This window comes from Podarcis raffonei, chromosome 16 (assembly GCF_027172205.1).
Source record: "Podarcis raffonei isolate rPodRaf1 chromosome 16, rPodRaf1.pri, whole genome shotgun sequence".
NCBI classification, from domain to species: domain Eukaryota; kingdom Metazoa; phylum Chordata; class Lepidosauria; order Squamata; family Lacertidae; genus Podarcis; species Podarcis raffonei.
The window spans coordinates 13,354,118-13,372,357 of NC_070617.1; the positions used below are offsets into that span (position 1 = coordinate 13,354,118).

General features: G+C 46.7%; 1 protein-coding gene across 5 annotated transcripts; it reads left to right on the forward strand.

Moving 5' to 3' along the window:
- Positions 1-1,739: 1,739 nt before the first annotated feature.
- DUSP23 (dual specificity phosphatase 23) lies at positions 1,740-12,515 on the forward strand. 5 transcript variants are annotated; one of them, XM_053368894.1, is made up of 5 exons: positions 2,329-2,425; positions 6,294-7,296; positions 9,120-9,182; positions 9,894-10,168; positions 11,725-12,515. In XM_053368894.1, exons 4-5 carry the CDS (start codon positions 9,899-9,901, stop codon positions 11,908-11,910), a joined length of 456 nt encoding a protein of 151 aa, XP_053224869.1. In that variant the 5' UTR covers positions 2,329-2,425; positions 6,294-7,296; positions 9,120-9,182; positions 9,894-9,898; the 3' UTR covers positions 11,911-12,515. The 5 variants fall into 5 exon arrangements, with proteins under 5 accessions (XP_053224872.1, XP_053224868.1, XP_053224870.1 ...); XM_053368897.1 differs by lacking the exons at positions 2,329-2,425; positions 6,294-7,296 and adding an exon at positions 1,740-2,051; XM_053368893.1 differs by lacking the exon at positions 6,294-7,296 and having other exon boundaries at positions 2,308-2,425.
- Positions 12,516-18,240: the final 5,725 nt, after the last annotated feature.

Consider the following 18,240-nt stretch of genomic DNA (forward strand, 5'->3'; position numbering starts at 1 on the left):
TTTATTAAAAATATAAAGCGGTATAGAAATTTAAAAATACAAACATTATTACATTATGAGGAGAACCTGCTCGTCATCAGTAATAATCAGTCTCACGCCAAGATGGATTGAAGGAGCCTAACAGCCTCAGGAGCTGCTGCAGCCCAACATTTTGTTAGGATATTTCCGTTCCACCTTAAAAGGGAGCAGGATGTTTGTGTCACAGCCTGCGTATTTCCTGTCTCACAGGATGTTTATGTTTTCAGTTGCTTTCGCTTCTTCTTGCCTGAGCAGACCGCTGAATAAACTGTAAATATGCTCTCCTGCTGTGCATCTTTTGCTGTGTGAATTCTGCTGATAGAGTGTGCACCAGTCCAAGAATGTGGCAATCTATTCTTGAGGCTTCGTGTCGCTGATTGCTGATATTGCCTGTCTACGGGAGATCGATGGATCGTCCGGCAGGAGCTTGGGGGCTCAGATGGACTTTATCTCCCTGGCAGTATCCCAACACATTTATTATGAACAGTAAAAACATACAACATTGTATCAGCCGGCAGATAAAGACAATACCATATATGGGTATCATGCCACCATCAGGCTATGCTACGTGGACCAATCATTGAGATCGCATGAGCTGTTCACGCGCTGTTCATGCTCCAAACAACGCTTCTTGCTTGAACCCTGCAATAAACTTTCGCCCATACGCTTATGCATAAGCAACCATTTCCCTACATGCCCTCTTTTCTTATTTGTTTTATGAAAAATGAAAAATTGTTTTTTAACAAAACCTAATCAGAATCATTTATCTCATTGCCTAAACGCTTATATTTTGCAACAACATTAAGGACCCTTTCACACTTCAGTTTGTCCTGCAGCTTCCCCACCCCTCCAAACCTGCTCGGATATACCCAACATTTCCTCCTAGTGTTGTCTACGCTGATTGGCAGCAGCTGTCCAGGATTGCAGGAAGGGGGTCTTTTCCCACCTGGGACCTTCTGCATGCAAAGTAGCTGTTCTGCTATGTGAGATAAAGCAGCCGTTCCCCACGTGGGCATAGCCAGGATTTTTTTGGGGGGGCTTCATGTTAGGGGAGACAGAACCTCAGTTAGTTAAGTATTTTTATTGATTTACTTGCTGGTGGGGCAGCTGACTCCCTGCCTCCCCCCCCCTTGGCTACGCCCAAGGTTCCTGCCATCGGAGACCAGGTTCAGAGGACAGACGCAGGAAACCCTCCCCTTGGCTCCGCAGGGCTGTGAGCTCCTCTCCGGTCCCTGCAAGTCCCAGTATGAACCAATGTATTGACTGAGCCACTATTCTCCCACCCTGCTTGGACGACTACGGGGACTGAGCCCGGGACTTTCTTTTATATATATATAATATTTTTTATTAATTTTTAGCATACAAAAATTTTAAAGACATACCACACAAATTATTATACATATGTCCTTGTTTGGACTTCCTTCAGCATCTCTGATAGCCTTCCGTCTTTATTATTTCTCCTGCAATTCTTAACTTAATATTGCCTTTACATTTTCTAAGAAATCATTTCTCCCTTTCCATTTTTACAATATTTCTTAAATGACTCCTCACAGAACTTCTTGTAGTCCTACAAACGTAATCTGATCATCACAAATACTTTTCAGATACTCAGTAAATTTAGTCCAGTCTTCGGTAAACCTCTGGTCCGGATCCTTCCCGTTAGCTTGTCTAATTCTGCGTAGTCCAGAGCCCGGGACTTTCTGCAGGCCAAGCAGGGGCTCTGCCCCTGAGCTATGGGCTGGCAGACAGAGCCACTTCGTTCCCCCACGGCCGCCTCCTACTTGTCTGCGCCAGGACCCCCGAGAGACTGAGCACCCCGAGGGGCCAGAAGATGATGGTCTTCGCCACGGGGGGCGGGGCAGCAGCAGATCTCCCTTGAGGGATCCCCGGGGCACCAGATCGTCCGCCTCCCCCTTTCCTCCCCACGGGCCAGCTTCTGGAATCAGCTCCGCACAGCACCGACTCAGCAGCTTCTCAGGAAGAAAAAACACGCGGGTGGGTGGGTGTTCGGCGATGCAGCAAAACTCGCAGAGGTAAGTGGCAAGCAGGGCGCACCATAACAAACACGTGCGTAAAAGCAGGCGGGGCGCACTCTCCGGCTCCCAGGGATTGTTAATCCTGACCCAATGCGATCACCATGTGGGTCCACAGGAAGCAAGAGTGGAGACCTCCCGACGCGGATTGGGAGTCCCACCCTGAACAGCTCCTTCTGCTCGGCTTGGTTCTTGCTGCAAGAGTTGGGAATTTGGAGAGGCTCCCTTGCACTCTTCTGCTCTCCAAAGGACGGGCATTTGCAGATGTTCCCTTTCCGCTTGCACTGTGCGGGCAGGAAGTGCGCCCCTTGGCATCGGTCTGGCTTCCAAGCCGGCTCCTTTCTCCTGTTTTGCAACCCTGCTTTTCGTTTCAGGTACTGCGCGGGAAATCGGGTTCCCAAAACAATGTCAGAAAAAGGGGGGAAGCGGCAGCAGATCAGGAGGCCTTGATTCCAGGGCGCGCTGCCCATCCACATGCACGGATGCCGAGCCTGTAGATGCCCCAAAGCTGGTAGCCACCCAATCTTTACAGACCCAGGACCCACTTTTAACCCAAACATGCATTTGGAGACCCACTTCTTAAATTTCCCCCATCTATTTGCAGGGTGAGAGTGTGATAGAACACCTGCTTGGCATGTAGAAGGTCCCAGGTTCACTGCTTGGCATCTTGCGGTCGCGCTGAGAATGTCCCCGCTTGAAATCCCTGGGAGCTGCTGCCAGTCAGTGTCGACAATACTGAACGAGATGGACCAATGATTTGACTCACTATAGGACTATATGGGGGGGGGGAGAGGCGTTTGAGGGCAGCCTCAATGTCGTCCTGGGACAAGATTTCTTTGCCAAGGGTTATTTTTAGGCTGTCCAGCAAAGGGGGGGGGCGAGGACTGACAAGCAGGCAGCTTGTATATGAAGTACGTGGTTTTAAATCTGCCCTCAAAGTGTTTTCTGTACATTTAAAAAGAGTGATGAGAAAACTGTATTGTTTGGAGGAGCATTTGGATATCTTACCTGCCCTTCCCCAAAGATCCCAGCTGTGATTCCTGCACTGCAAGATGGTGGACTAGTCCTAAGATCCTAAGCTTGTTGACAAACAAGGTTTTACATATTTTATTCCTCTATTAAATTTGTATACCACCATCATCTGAAGATCACAGGGCAGTTCACAACATAAAAAATAACAAAGCGAGAATGCAGTCTGGAACAAAAACAAACCAAGAAACCACCCCACTCCCTTCCAAATCTACAGTTTTATGATCCTGGCTTACAGCAATATAAAAATACAAGATTAGGATCAGCAGCAAGCAACAATGTTCGCCTCTCATGCACTTTGTCAAAGGGGCAAGTCCTGGGATGGGGAACCTCAGGCCCAGAGGCAAATGTGGCCCTCCAGGCCTCTCTGCCTGGCCCTCAGGACTCTCCCCATCCTCCAGAGCCACACCCCTTACTGGCCCTGCTCTGTCCTGCCCCCCTCTCCCCCCCCCGCCCCTTCAGTGCTTTTGCCTGGCTGGAGGGTGGAGAGAGACGCGTGTGGAAACAGACACACCGGTAATGTTCTGCCCGCTTTATCCTCGGGATACACATATTTCTGGCATGTGGCCCCCAACGGGTTTCCCAGAATGGAGTGTGGCCCCCGAGATTTAAACAGGCTCCCTACCCCTATCTACTGCTAGCTTCTGAAGGCTTTCAAAGAGGGGGAAATTAGACAAAAGAGAGAATCTTATCCATCTTGGCTGTGAGTCCTGGAATACTTTCTCCCTGCCTTGTGAGCCTTTTCCACCTGGCCTGGGAGGGCAGGGGCCTGACTGACTCCAACTACAAAAGTTGAGGCTGCTGAACAGAGCCTTGGCCTGAGCTATTGTTTTTGTTGCAGGTGGAGTGGTTGTTGCTGTTATTATTTTTTTGTATCTTTATTTTAGAGCTCATTATTTATGTTGAAGTTTTTCAGTTTGGTTGTATACTTCTTGATGTTTTACTTATTGTTGATGTTGATGATGATGGTGGTGGTGATGATGATAATTTCATTACTTATACCCCGCTCATCTGGCTGTGTTTCCCCAACCACTCTGGGCAGCTTATAGTATATATAAAACATAATAAAGCATCAAACATTAAAAACTTCCAGATACAGGGCTACCTTCAGATGTCTTCTAAAAGTTGTATAGTTCTTGTATCTCCTTGACATCTGAAGGGAGGGGATTCCACAGGGAGTTTGTGACTACTTTTGTTATGTTGTACTTACGTATTCTTTCCATGGTGTAAGCTGCCTTACATAAAATTATGTATATATGTATATATAAAATATATGTATATATAAAATTATGTATAAAATGCTTTCGGAAAGAGGTTTGCGGATGACTGCCCCATGGAAGGATGCCAGAAAATATGAAGCAAATAATAATTACTATTTTCCATTTGTACTTCATTGAAAGAAACGCACCTCTTAATATTTTGCTTGGATGGTATGTGACTTCCCAAAGGATGAACAGACTTATATAGAAGGCCTATGCTTGGGTGGGATGGTTTGTTTTTGTTCGTTTTTTTATTATGTATTTTGTGCTGTTTATGTTGCAATTTTATGTTGTGAACTGCCCTTAATCCAAAGGCCTGCCTAAAGTGGAATGTTTTCGCCTGGCACCTAAATGGGCGAAGGACAGCATACAAATTTAATAAATAATAATAATGTTGGAAATGCGCTACTTGGAAGCTGGCTTGGAGAGAGCCAAGGATCCTCAGATATGTAGTGTTGATGGGTGGAGGAGAGGAGGCAGATCTCCTGGGGCTCAGGTTGTTGCTATTATTACTGTTGTTATTTATTGATTAAATCTATATACCACCCTGTAGACCTCAGGGCAGCTTACAGAATAAGAGTACAAGGTGAAATTCACAAAATACATAATATGAACAAGAAAAAGAACAAAACAAACCAATACCTCGCACAAGGACATTTAAAAGAGCATAGGATGTTAATAATCCAAAGGCCTGCCTAAAATGGAATGTTTTGGCCTGGCACCTAAAGGTGTATAATGAAGGCGCCAGGCAGGCCTCCCTGGGGAGAGCATCCCACAAATGGGGAGCCACTGCAGAAAAGGCCCATTCTTGTGTTGCCACCCTCCGGACCTCTCAAAGAGGAGGCACACGAAGAAGGGCCTCAGAGGATGATTGCAGAGTCTGCGTTGGTTCATATGGAGAGAGGCGGCCCTTGAGGTATTGCAGTCCTGAGCTGTTTAAAGCTTTATAGGTCACAACCAGCACTCTGAATTGGGTCCGGAAACTAATTGGCAGTCAGGCCAGGATCGGTGTAATATGCTCAAACTGTAATATGTTCAAATTGGTGTAATATGCTCAAATTGGCTGGGTGAGCGCCTAAATTCACCTTCACCACTCACCCTTTAACTACAGTGGCACCTCAGGTTAAGTACTTAATTCGTTCCGGAGGTCCGTTCTTAACCTGAAACTGTTCTTAACCTGAAGCACCACTTTAGCTAATGGGGCCTCCCGCTGCTGCCGCAGCACTGCCAGAGCCCAATTTCTGTTCTCATCCTGAAGCAAAGTTCTTAACCTGAAGCACTATTTCTGGGTTAGCAGAGTCTGTAACCTGAAGCGTATGTAACCTGAAGCGTATGTAACTCAAGGTACCACTGTACTAGGGAAATTTATCTTTCCTTGGCTGCAGGAGGTGGGGCCAGAGAGAAGTGCAGTGCAGTTGGATCAAGCCAGAGGGAGACTGTCAAGTCCAGGGGTCAGCAAACTTTTTCAGCAGGGGGCCAGTCCACTGTCCCTCAGACCTTGTGGGGGGCCGGACTATATTTTGGGGGGGGAAATATGAACGAATTCCTATGCCCCACAAATAACCCTGAGATGCATTTTACATAAAAGCACACATTCTACTGATGTAAAAACACACTGATTCCCAGACCGTCTGTGGGCCAGATTTAGAAGGCGATTGGGCCGGATCCGGCCCCCGGGCCTTAGTTTGCCTACCCATGGTCTAGTCCAGCATCCTATTCTCACAATGGCCAACCAGATGCCTAATAGAGAAGCTCACAAGCAAGATTTTGGCTTCTCCTGTACAGAGCAATGATGGCCACAAGAGGCTGCTGTAACACCAAAGGTTGCATTTTGGAGGGCATTATAAACTGCATCTGCAAACCTAGGCATGCTTACCTGAGAGTAAGCCCCACTGAACTCAGTGAACTTGTACATCTGCAGCCCTAAATATATTTATCCTTATTTCTTCCTTAGCGCACTCCCCACCAGACCCTGCACAGCTCCGAAACGGATGCCACCAGGGATTGAAGCAGATTTTCTGCCACTGAGCAGACTGAAGCAGATTTTCTGCCAACATTTCTCCGGTGAAACTAGGGACATCCTTTTCTATTATTATTATTATTATTATTATTATTATTATTATTATTATTCCCACCCATCTGAGTGGGTTGCCCCAGCCACTCTGGGCAGCTTCCAACATATATAAAAACATAATAAAACATAAAACATTAAAAAAAACTTCCCTATGCAGGGCTGCCTTCAGATGTCTTCTAAAGGTTGTATAGTTACTTATCTCCTGGGCTATGGGGTTGCATAACTCCATACCCTCCAACATTTCTTTGATGAAAATAGGAATGTTTCTAAGGAAAAGCAGGACATTCTGGCATCAAATGAGAAACCGGGACGGCTTCTGCAAATCCGGGACTGTCCCTGGAAAATAGGGACATTTGGAGGGTCTGCGAAGGCCCCTTCCCCTGGGAGGCCACCCAGGGAATATCTGCTTGGGCTGAGGGCAGCAAAGATGGCGGCACCCTGGGCCATTGGCTTCTGCTTTGCAAAGCTTCAGGTCTGGGTAGTTCCACCGGCAGAGAGATTACATGATCCCACCCGGAGAGCCTCCCTGCAGGTTTTCTCATTGACTCCGGTGACCTCAGAGGAGATAATCCCCCCTGCTTTTGTTATCTATGGGAAGAGGTGCTGAGTCATCGCTCTTAAGTGCCAAGGGTGGGCCACCGCCAGAGATTCCCATCATGCCTCTGTGCTTGACGGGCCTTGGAAGCTTGTCAGGAGCTCCTTGGTGAATCCTAGAACTGCAGAGTTGGAAAGGGCACAAGGGTCATCTAGTCCAACCCCCCCCAAAAAAAATGCAAGAATCTCAGCTCAGGAATCCCTGACAGGTGGCCAAGCCAATCTCTGCTCTCCATGGAAGGAGAGTCCACCTTCTGAGGGAGTCTCAACTGCTCTCCCCCTCAGAAAGGTCTTCCTAACTTTTGGTCACAATCTCCTTTCTTGTTATATTTGATTGGACTAAGTGAATATTGTTTTTTAATAGTAATAACAACAACAACAATAATAATAACAACAACAAAAACAAATTTATTATTTAAACAATAATAATTTATTATTTATACCCCGCCCATCTGGCTGGGTTTCCCCAGCCACTCTGGGCAGCTTCCAACCGAATATTAAAAACACAATACAGCATTAAACATTAACATAGCGGGCAAATGAAGACTCGGAAGTCCTTTACTTTCTGAATCTTACTTTCTATCATTCTCTTTTAACCTCTTTTCTACCCTCTCTACTCTCTGTTTCTTTCTCTCTCTCCCCCCCCCCCTTTGTTTTTTATTGTATCTAGATAAAAGTCTTGGTTTGGTTTTTAAAAAGGGGAAATATATTACAGTGGTGCCTCGCAAGACGAAATTAATTCGTTCCGCAAGTTTTTTCTTCTTGCGAGTTTTTCGTCTTGCGAAGCACGGTTTCCCATAGGAATGCATTAAAAATCAATTAATGCGTTCCTATGGAGACCGGAGAAGGGCTTTTCCTCCCCACCTCCAACATTCAGAACAGCATTCTGAATGTTGGCGGTGGGAAGGAAAACCCTCCTCCCACCGCAAGTCTTCAGGACAGCCTTCCGAAGGCTGGCGGCGGGAGAAGGACTCTCCGCCCCACCGGCAGCCTTAGGAGGAGCCTTCCGAAGGCTGCCGGTGGGGCGGAGAGACCTCCTCCCGCCGCCAGCCTTCAGAAGGAGGTCCGAGGACAGTGGGGAAGACGCGCTGCGCTTCCCCGCTGTCCCGGAGATTTCCCTATGGGCTTTCGTCTTGCGAAGGAAGCCCATAGGGAAATTCGTTTTGCGAAGCGCCTCCAAAACGGAAAACCCTTTCGTCTAGCGGGTTTTTCGTCTTGCGAGGCGTTCGTCTTGCGGGGCACCACTGTACGTTTTCTTTTTCTCTATAAACCATAATTAATTGATTAAAAAATAATAATCTCCTTTCTTGTCCTTTGACAAGAACAAGATGATTCCTCTGAGAAGGTTTAGAGACTCTGGCCATTTTTATTACTCATACGACCTACAGAATCTACAGTGCTGTTTTGACCCTTTATGCAGGGGTGGAGATGCTTTTGGGGCTTGAGGGCCACATTTCCTTCTTAGCAACCTTCTGGTGGCCACATGCCAATGGCCAACGGGGCTAGAGGCAAAAGCAGGTGGAACAACTGATGTGAATATTATCTCTTTCTGGTAGCTTAGTTGACAGCGCGGGGAGAACCAAGTCCTGGTGGCTAATAGCCATTGAGAGCTTTATCCATTATGAATTGCTCTACTACTTTGCTCCATATAATCTTATGCCAGTTAGCCTTTATGTTAGGACACCTCCAGTATTCCCCAGGAGGGATTCAAGCATATTTGAGAACTTTAAGATGGTGCAATTAAAGCTCCCTCTGGTGCAACATATCAACTAATTTTTTTAAAATAAGGAAAGTAAAGAAAGTGATGGTGGAAGGCACCAAAAACCTTGAGTTAACCATCAACTGACAAAACGGTGTCTGTCCTCCCTGTGAACAAATCAGGGCCAATGCTCAGTAAAGCGTGGACATTGTATAACCTCCGCACAACCTTTCTACCAGCAAATCTGGATGAATGCTCAATAAACAGGTCAGCAGGAAGAGCTCAGGGTCTCCACAGTGCCACAAGACTGTTGTTTTTCCTTTGCAATAGGTTGCTGGAGTAAATTCGTCAGCACCGCCGAGAGGATCTTAATTAAAACAACAATCTCTTGTGTTTACTTCTTTCTCTTGCAGCGCTCCAGTTTTCTTTTGCCTACTCTGCAAAAGGGGCTTCTCCTCACAACAATAACCCATGAGGTAAGTGAGGTGCAAAACAAGCAAATAACAGAATATTACTTGTTCATCCCAGCAATTTGCCCATGGCCGGTCCTACCATTAGACAGAGGTAGGCAGTGACCTTGGTGGAAATTCTGCATCTGATCCCGGTCATTGCTGACATGTGGCCCTCAGAAGATTGCCCAGACAGGAGTGTGGCCCTGCCGAAACGAGGATGTGAAGACAGTAGCGCTTTCCTCTGTGTGTCTTCTAGCAGCTGGTACACAGAGACAGGCTGCCTCTCTATGCGAATGTTTGCTTAATACCTTTTTGTTCCCTTTCCTGTGTTGTTCGCTTTTAATACCTGCAAAGACAACAGCCGGAGATCTCTCCGGCACCTCCCCACCCTTTTTCTGTTAGCACAGCGATCATCCTGTGTTTTGTTTTCTTTTCCAAATCGGGCAGCGGATTTCCACACACACACCAGCTTTGGTTCTAAGAACGCTTAATCCCAACCCAATACCTTTGGCTGCGTTGAGGGCTAGGCGGTGGCGGCTCTGTTCCCAGAATCCTCCGGGGCTGCACTCAGGGCAGCTCCAGCCAGACTGCACCGAGGCGAAGTTTTCCGCAAAGGGTGGTGCTGGGGAACCGCGCCCAATTCTCCGTCAGCCTTTTGAGAACACGGCAGGGAGAAGGGAGTTGCCTTTCGCTGAACTACCTCCGCTTTGGTTTTTCCTTCCCTCTCGCTCACAGGGTCCATGGCGTCCAACAAGCCACCCAATTTCTCCTGGGTAGCGCCAGGCCAGCTGGCGGGGCTGGCCATGCCCCGCCTGCCCGCACATTACCGGTACATGCACGAACATGGCATCCGACATCTGGTGTCACTCACGGAGCGCAGCCCGCCGTACCACGACACCTGCCCCGGCATCCAGCTCCACCGCCTGCGTATCGCCGACTTCTGCCCGCCTTCGCCTGAGCAAATCCAGCGCTTCCTGCAGATTGTGGACGAAGCCAACGCCAAGGGGGAGGTCAGTTTTCATGCCGCCGTATCAAGGCGATTTCTCTAGCTGGTCTAGTGTTGTCTATGCCGGGGGTGGAGAACTGGACTTTGAGTAGCGGGCCGGATTCTTATCTCCTTGAGTTTCTTTTCCAACCTTAAGTCTCCACATTTCCACATCTGTTTGCGATTTTAAAAAACAATCCCCATGAAAATTTTTGTGTGAATTTATGAGCAATTTTGTCAAATACAACGTGTTTGCGTATGTTATTTTTAGTGTACAGTGGTACCTCGGGTTAAGTACTTAATTCATTCTGGAGGCCTGTTCTTAACCTGAAACTGTTCTTAACCTGAAGCACCACTTTAGCTAATGGGGCCTCCTGCTGCTGCCGCACCGTTGGAGCACAATTTCTGTTCTCATCCTGAAGCAAAGTTCTTAACCTGAGGTAATATTTCTGGGTTAGAGGAGTATGTAACCTGAAGCGTATGTAACCCGAGGTACCACTGTACTGTAATGTGCCATTTTTACACTTTCATTTGTGTGTCCGTGTATTTGTACACATTGCTTGACTGGAAAACTACCTTGTAAAATTCAGAGAGGTACGGATTTTGATGCGTCGCTGTTTTTCCCCACTTGCACATTGTTTCAGAAAGCGTGGAATAGGTAGGTTCAAGAAGCAGCTCAGTAGCTTCACTAGCTTCACTGCAAGTGGGTCGCTGTGGGAGGGTGGGGAGTTGGCAGAGGTTCGGCCTGGTGCAAAAGCACCAGCAGAGCCAATCCAGCACCTCACCTCTCCCTCCTGGTAAGCAACAGCGACCCACCCGATGGAAACCCCACCTGGCAAACCGCTTCTGATATCTTCCTGTTCAAGTGCATTTCCCTGTTGCTTCCCTAATTTGCGAAAAACCAACAAAAAACACCCCATCTTTTTTTTACAAGCAGATTTCTTGCACTGGTGCAAAAGAGGCCTTAAAATTAATGGCACTGATTTGCAAGGCCCCATCCATACCTGAAGTTCAAATCACTATTATACCACTTTAAGAATCATGGCTAAGCATCCTTGGAATTATAGTTTTTTAAAGGATGCTGAGAGATGTTAGGATACTCCTATTCCCTTCACAGAGCTACAATTGTCAGAGTGATTTAACAATCAATCCCCATTCCCAGGAAACCCTCCCCCAATTGGCTGGTAGTTAGAAAAATGAGAGGTGAGGGTTGAGCCTACAGTGATGTGATCTAGAAGCAAGAGAGAGGCAGAGCAATGCTTGATTTCTCTTTGAATCCAAGGCTGTGGCTATGAAGGAAACAATGCCCTCTTGGGGTGTGAATGCAGGCTCAGGTTGTATATACATGTAAATAAACCATATATCATAAATACACCACAGTCCCCACTGTGCCTCATTCCGAAGAAAACACAAACCTTGGGTAAGTGCCTGGAACTCCTGGGATCTCGCACCGCTCGGAGGTCGGGGTAGCGTGTGACAGTAGAGTGCAGACGTGCCAGGACCTCTTTAATTTCACAAATGTTTATTTCTTCACGGGCCGGAGGGGCCCTTTCACGCTGCGGCTTTCCCTCTCTTCACCAGGCTGTGGCAGTGCATTGCATGCTGGGATTTGGCAGAACCGGAACCATGTTGGCCTGTTACCTCGCCAAGACCCAGAAGATCACTGGCGTTGACGCCATCCACGAGATCCGCAAGCTGCGGCCAGGCTCCATCGAGACCCACGACCAGGAGAAGGCCGTTGTCCAGTTCCACCACTGTATCAAATAGCCAGAGGAAGAGATGAGGAGTGGCAATAGGAACTCCTCGGCTGCTGAGTTGACTCCATGGGGAATTTTAACTTTACCATAACCCCTGTTGCTGGGGGAGAGTTATCTGGCTGCCAAATGGGGAGGCCGGTTGGTTGGTTTGTTGGTTGGTTGGTTTTCTTGTTTGAAGCAGGTGTAGGCAGTCTGTGGCCCTCCAGAGTTGCTGAACTACAACTCCCATCACCCCTGGCTGTTGGCCCTGTTGCCAAGGCTAATGGGAGTTGTAGTTCAGTGACATCTGGAGGGCCAATGTTTCCCTGCACATGCTTTAAAGGGATGCTTTGGGTTCTTTAGTGGGGGCTTCTGGTTAGAGTACAAACTGATTATTATTTTTTGTGGGAGATTCAGATACTCAGGGAACAGGACCCCATTGCAAGGGTTGGCAGCAAGCAGTGGGTTTTCCCTTTCACCCTGGAAGAAACAGCCAGCATGGGCAGTCAGGAGACATTTTACAAACTGTGCATTTAAGGAGTGTCATGGGGTGCTATTTTCTGTCACAAGCCAGCAGATTCTCCTGTCTTGACACTCACCGCCCAGAAATAAAGGCGATCAAAGGTGACAACTGTACATATTCACTTCAGTTCATTTTATTCTGTTTTATTTATTCTTACACTAGCACCCCACTGCTTCCTCTGAGGAGTTGTACACGGTTCCCCCCTTCTCCATTTTATCCCCACAGCAACCCTATGAGTTTGAGAGATGGCGACTGACCCAAAGTCACCTGGTAAGCTTCACGGCTGAGTGGGAATTTGAACCCTTTGTTTCCGAGGTCCTAGTCTAGCACTCTGACCATTTCACCCTAGCAGGGCTAGGGAATCATTTTTTCAGCTCAAGGGCCACATAACTTTCTGGGAAACCTTCTGGGGGGGTCGCATGCCAGCACGGGTGGAGAGGTGATTAAATGGAGGAGGGGGTTGTCACTTTAGTCTATAAAACGTTTTAAAACAAATAATATAATTGATTGAATATGAGTATTATTATTGTTATGATATAGCAATGAATAGAACCCAGTTAGCATTTGTAAAATTCAGGGATGCTAAAAACGAGTAGTCATGCATGCCTCCATCCAGGGCACACCTTTGCATTTCATTTACAATAAGGAAAATCATATGACTGTTTAGCATCATGTATCTCTAAAGGGAAAATAGCACACCAAACAAAGTTTCTCCACCCTGAAGTGCTTTGGCTAGAAGCTACCAGAAGGGGGAGTTTGTGTGTCGTCTTTTCTCTTTAGACGAAACATCGTCCCTAATTGGAACCTGTTTATTATTATTTTTAATAACTCCTGATTACTCTTCCCGTCTGCTTCACACATTCCTTACATAGGTGGGTGGAGCATAGGAGGAGGGGACACTGGAGAGGAAGGTTGGAGGGGCGGGTCAGGCTATCAAGGCCTAAAAGTCACACTGGCCATATTCTACCTCCATTTGCTGGGAATCACAAGCAAGGAAAGTTGCCCTCAGGTCCTGCTTGCGGGCTTCCAAAATCCATTGGAATTGATCGCATTGGGTGATGCAGGACATAGATTGTACTTCGCACGGCGCATAGTTAGCAAGTGTGGAACTCTCCTGCAGGAGGCAGCGATGGTCAGCAATGTGGCTGTCTTCAAAAGAGGTTTAGGCAAATTCACGAGGGACGCGGGTGGCACTGTGGTCTAAACCACAGAGCCTAGGACTTGCCGATCAGAAGGTTGACGGTTTGAATCCCCAAGATGGGGTGAGCTCCCATTTCTCGGTCCCTGCTCCTGGCAACCTAGCAGTTCGAAAGCACGTCAAAATGCAAGTAGATCAATAGGTACCGCTCCAGCGGGAAGGTAAACAGTGTTTCTGTGCGCTGCTCTGGTTCACCAGAAGTGGCTTAGTCATGCTGGCCACATGACCCGGAAGCTGTACGCCGGCTCCCTCGGCCAATAAAGCAAGATGAGCGCTGCTGAGGCATCTGATCATAGCCTGCATTTAATCAAGGCTTATATTTTGATCAGATTCCTGTATTCTAAAAATGAGCTTAAATTCACAAATGTTTCTTTCGAGGCAGGAAACCAGCAGGCAAGGTCTTTGTCAGAGGCCCCTTTGGTTTATTGCGGTCATAAAACAGGCTAGGAGCAAAAGGTCACACTGACCATACAAATTATAGAATACAATCAAGGTTGCAAAAACACAATTAAATAGTAATAATTATTGTGCCTCCCATTAAACTTGAGCCACATCTTCCTAAGGTTAAAAGGGGAAGAGCTAATACAAACAGCAACTGCACTAGGCGAAACTGCTTTGAATCTTTAGAATTTAGAATTTAGCTTAGCTTTTGCTAAGTTCCCTTTCTTCTAAAAATCTATATATGCTATGTATGAAATATATTGGCTTAAATGTAATTATGCAAAGGATTTAGAAAGTAAGAAATCATAGAATCATAGAAGAGTTGGAATAGACCATGAGGGCCATTGAGTCCAGACCCCTGCCAAGCAAGAAAAACACCATCAGAGCACTCCTGACATATGGTTGTCGAGCCTTTGCTTGGTGACCTCCAAAGAAGGAGATCTTTCATTGATAATGTGTGGGGAGATGAACAAAAAGATCTGTTCAGATAAAATTAGCCACCATCTGTTTTGGAGTGAATAGGGCAATAGGGCAAAAGATGAAATGTTAGTTAAGGCGCCTAGTCTAGGGCAAAAGGTTATTTGGTAATTAAGGTGCCTGGTCGAGGTAAATGTAAGATATATGACTACTTATTTGCCAATTATAAATAGAAGGAAATATAGCTCTTTGTCTCCCATAAAAGGTAATAGGAAATGGGTGTATCTTTTATGATTGGTTCTAGCAAACAGCCAATAGGAATTTTAACCAGGCTGATTGGACAGAGGCAGCCAAAGGAGGAGCAAGGGGGCTGAGCTGAGGGAATATAAGTGCTGGCCATAATGGCAGGAGGCCAGGCCAGAGCTTGGTAACCATATACCACTGTGCCTCTTATTTATTTGTCTGACAAATAAATTATTATTTTAATTTCTCTATTGCTGCGTTGAATATTTCATTCCAGCTAAGCGTTAACCACAAGCAGGGTGCTACATTTTATGGTGCCTCTGTGACTCGGATAAGTGGTCTGCTGGAACGCAGCCCCTTCGCCTTACTGGGCAGGGTACAAGAGGGAGGACCACTGACTGCTTACCCAGCGCGCACTGGAACATTTTTCCAGGGGAACGCAGAAGTCTCGTCTGTCTGATATCCTGCCCACCGACGGCGACGGACCGGGGGTAACCAGAGAAATAAACTGGGAACCAGCTAAGGGTAAGTGCACAAAGGGTTTGGCCCTCCAATTAATTAGGAGGAAGAGAAGTCCTGATCAAACTTCTGCGTCTCAGTAAGGGGAAACTGAGTACGCTACATGGCTGGGTACATCAGATGGTGATCTGATGTAGGGAAAAGGGAAAGGTTGGGAGGTAGAGTGTGGTGAAGTATCCAGCGCATTGTATGTGTGAGAAAGTACAATCTGTAAGTGTGGAGTGGGTACTACTTCGTTTCCCAGTAAGGCGAGTGTGTGAGTGACTGAGTGGATACTTCACAGGCCCATATAATGGGAGTTGGAGGTTCAAAGGGGGGAAATACACCTCTTGAATGTATGTTAAATAATTTTAAGAAAGCCTTCTCAGGGGCATATGGAGTCAAAATGACGCCAGAGCGCTTGAGAACGTTATGTGAATTAGAGTGGCCGAAACAAAATACTGAATGGCCATCTCAGGGAACCTTTGATATAAATTTAGTAAGCAAACTTTGGTCTAATATCGCCAAAGAAACTGGAGGGTGCCCAGAACAATTTTCATATATAGATTCTTGGCTGAGCACATTAAATAAAAATCCTCCATGGATAAGGGAATGCAAAGTCCAACGATGCAAATTATTGGCTGTAAAAGCCGAAGCTAGGAAAGGAATCTTGCCAAATAAACTCAAACCCATTTTTGAGGGACCAGAGGAAGAGGTGCTTCCACCTCCACCCTATGCTCCACATCGAGGGGAGCCTAATCCAAATACTCCACCAGTTGTAACCCCAAGGCAAGAAAGTGGAATGAATAATGGGGGTGGAGTCACAGAACTTGATTCCTTGATAGATTATGATAAATATCTTCAGGAGGCCTTGGAGTCCTATAATAAAGCCCAAGCAGAAGTGGTTATTCCACCTGTGAGTCCCAGTAGAACTCCATCTACAGTCTCCTTTAGTGGAACAACCAATTGCCCACCCCAAACCCCTGTACATCCAAGTCCTAGAGAATTATTACAGGAGTTACAGGGAGACCTTGATCGGTCAGCAAGCAATACAGCAAGGCGTATAAAGCTGCTAAAAGAACGCCTTGGGACAGATACCATCCCCTATGATTTGAGGCCCCTAGAGCAAAGCGAAGAGAAAGGTCACGTAGTAGCCCCTCTTAGAAGAGTATTTGATACACTTGAGGAGCCTGTGCTGGTTAACGGGCAACCCGGACCACGGCCACCTCGAACTTCGACCCTCCAGTACATTCCATTCACAACTACGGATCTGATGAATTGGAAAACACACACCCCATCTTTCACAGAAAAACCTCAGGCTATGATGGACTTGGTGACTTCAATAGTAAATACTCATAGTCCTACTTGGACAGATTGCCGCCAACTCCTGAATACTCTGTTCACCACTGAGGAAAGGAGAGACATAATTGAGAAGGCACAGATATATTTGCGTGAGCAGGCCAGAGTGGGAAATATTTTTAATATTGACCGTCATCTCCAGGATAACTTTCCCTTGGAAGATCCTAATTGGGATCCAAACAATGCAATTCACCTGGCCAGGCTTATCACCTACCGCCAGACGCTTGTGCAAGGTATCCGCAGGGCATGCCAGAAGCCCACTAATATGTCTAAAGTCTCAGAAGTAGAACAGAAACCAAATGAGAGTCCGGGAGACTTTTTAGAGAGGCTGCAGGAAGCCTATTGTATATGGACTCCTTTTGACCCTGAAGCCCCTGAAAACAGCAGAATGATTACTGCTACTTTTGTGGCCCAGTGCGCTTCTGACATTCGTAAGAAAATTCAGAAATCAGAAGGATGGGAAGGGATGCTGATGAGCCAAATTATGGCCATTGCACGCCGAGTTTATCGGAATAGGGATGAGGCTGAGAAACAAGAGAAGAAGAAGTGGCAGAAAGAAAAGATGGTAATGCTGGCCACAGCAGTGATGTGTTACCCATAACACTGTTTCGTGTTCAGTGTGCACCCACAAAAGACTTAAGTTGTCACCTTTTGAGCTCCTGTATGGGAGGCCACCCTCCTTTGTTCAGGATATTCCAGCTGACCTCAAACAAATAGGAGACCATGTGACACAGGGACAAGTGCAATCTCTCTCCCGTGTTTTTGTCTCTCTCCCGTGTTTTTTGTTGTTGTTTATCTTAACAGGTGGGCCCTCAAGCACACGCCGTGCAGCATTGCCGAGCCGATTCATCAGTTCCAGGCTGGCATAGCGTATGGGTGAAAGAGTGGAAACGTGATCCACTTGCACCTAAGTGGCGTGGACCTTACACCGTCTTGCTCTCTACTCCAACAGCGGTGAAGGTAGCTGAGGTGACCCCCTGGATTCATCACTCCCATTTGAAGAAGTCCGAAGGCAGTTGGACGTGCAAAGGTGACCCCTCTAATCCTTTAAAACTGACTCTCTCCAAAAACCCCTGTATCTAGCCCTACGGGGAACGGGCTAGGTCACGGGCAACATTAGACGACTGGCCTGCTGCAGCCACAACCTGGAAGCTGGCTGACCTGCGCACGCCTGAAGCTTGAGGAGCGTCTGAACCAGCGATTGTGAACGGGAAGATTCTCTTATACAATTGATTGACTGCCCCCCCCCCCCCGTGGAACAATTATTAGAGATATTACTCATTGGGGATCCTTGGGATATATGTTTTGGTCTTGGTGGTTCCCCATTTCTGTCACTGGAGGAATTATATTGGGGCTAATATTTTTTTGTTATCACAATAAGGTAATCTTTTGTGGAAGGAATGCATATACTAGACATCAACATGATTTTATTATTAATCCTGATCCCTTGGGAAGGGGAAGGGTCCTTGAATTTGAGCAAATTTGCTAAATATGGATTCCGCCATGACCACAATATGTGGGTAGGCTTAGCTGAGATGGTAGCCAATGTTACAAATAGGACCAATTGTCTTGTTTGCTCTCTTGGGCCAGATGATTCAGAGGGAGGTATGCCCTTATTACCGATACCATTAAATGCCATTGGTATGGTAAGCGAAATGCCACACCAAACAGAAGTACAGAAT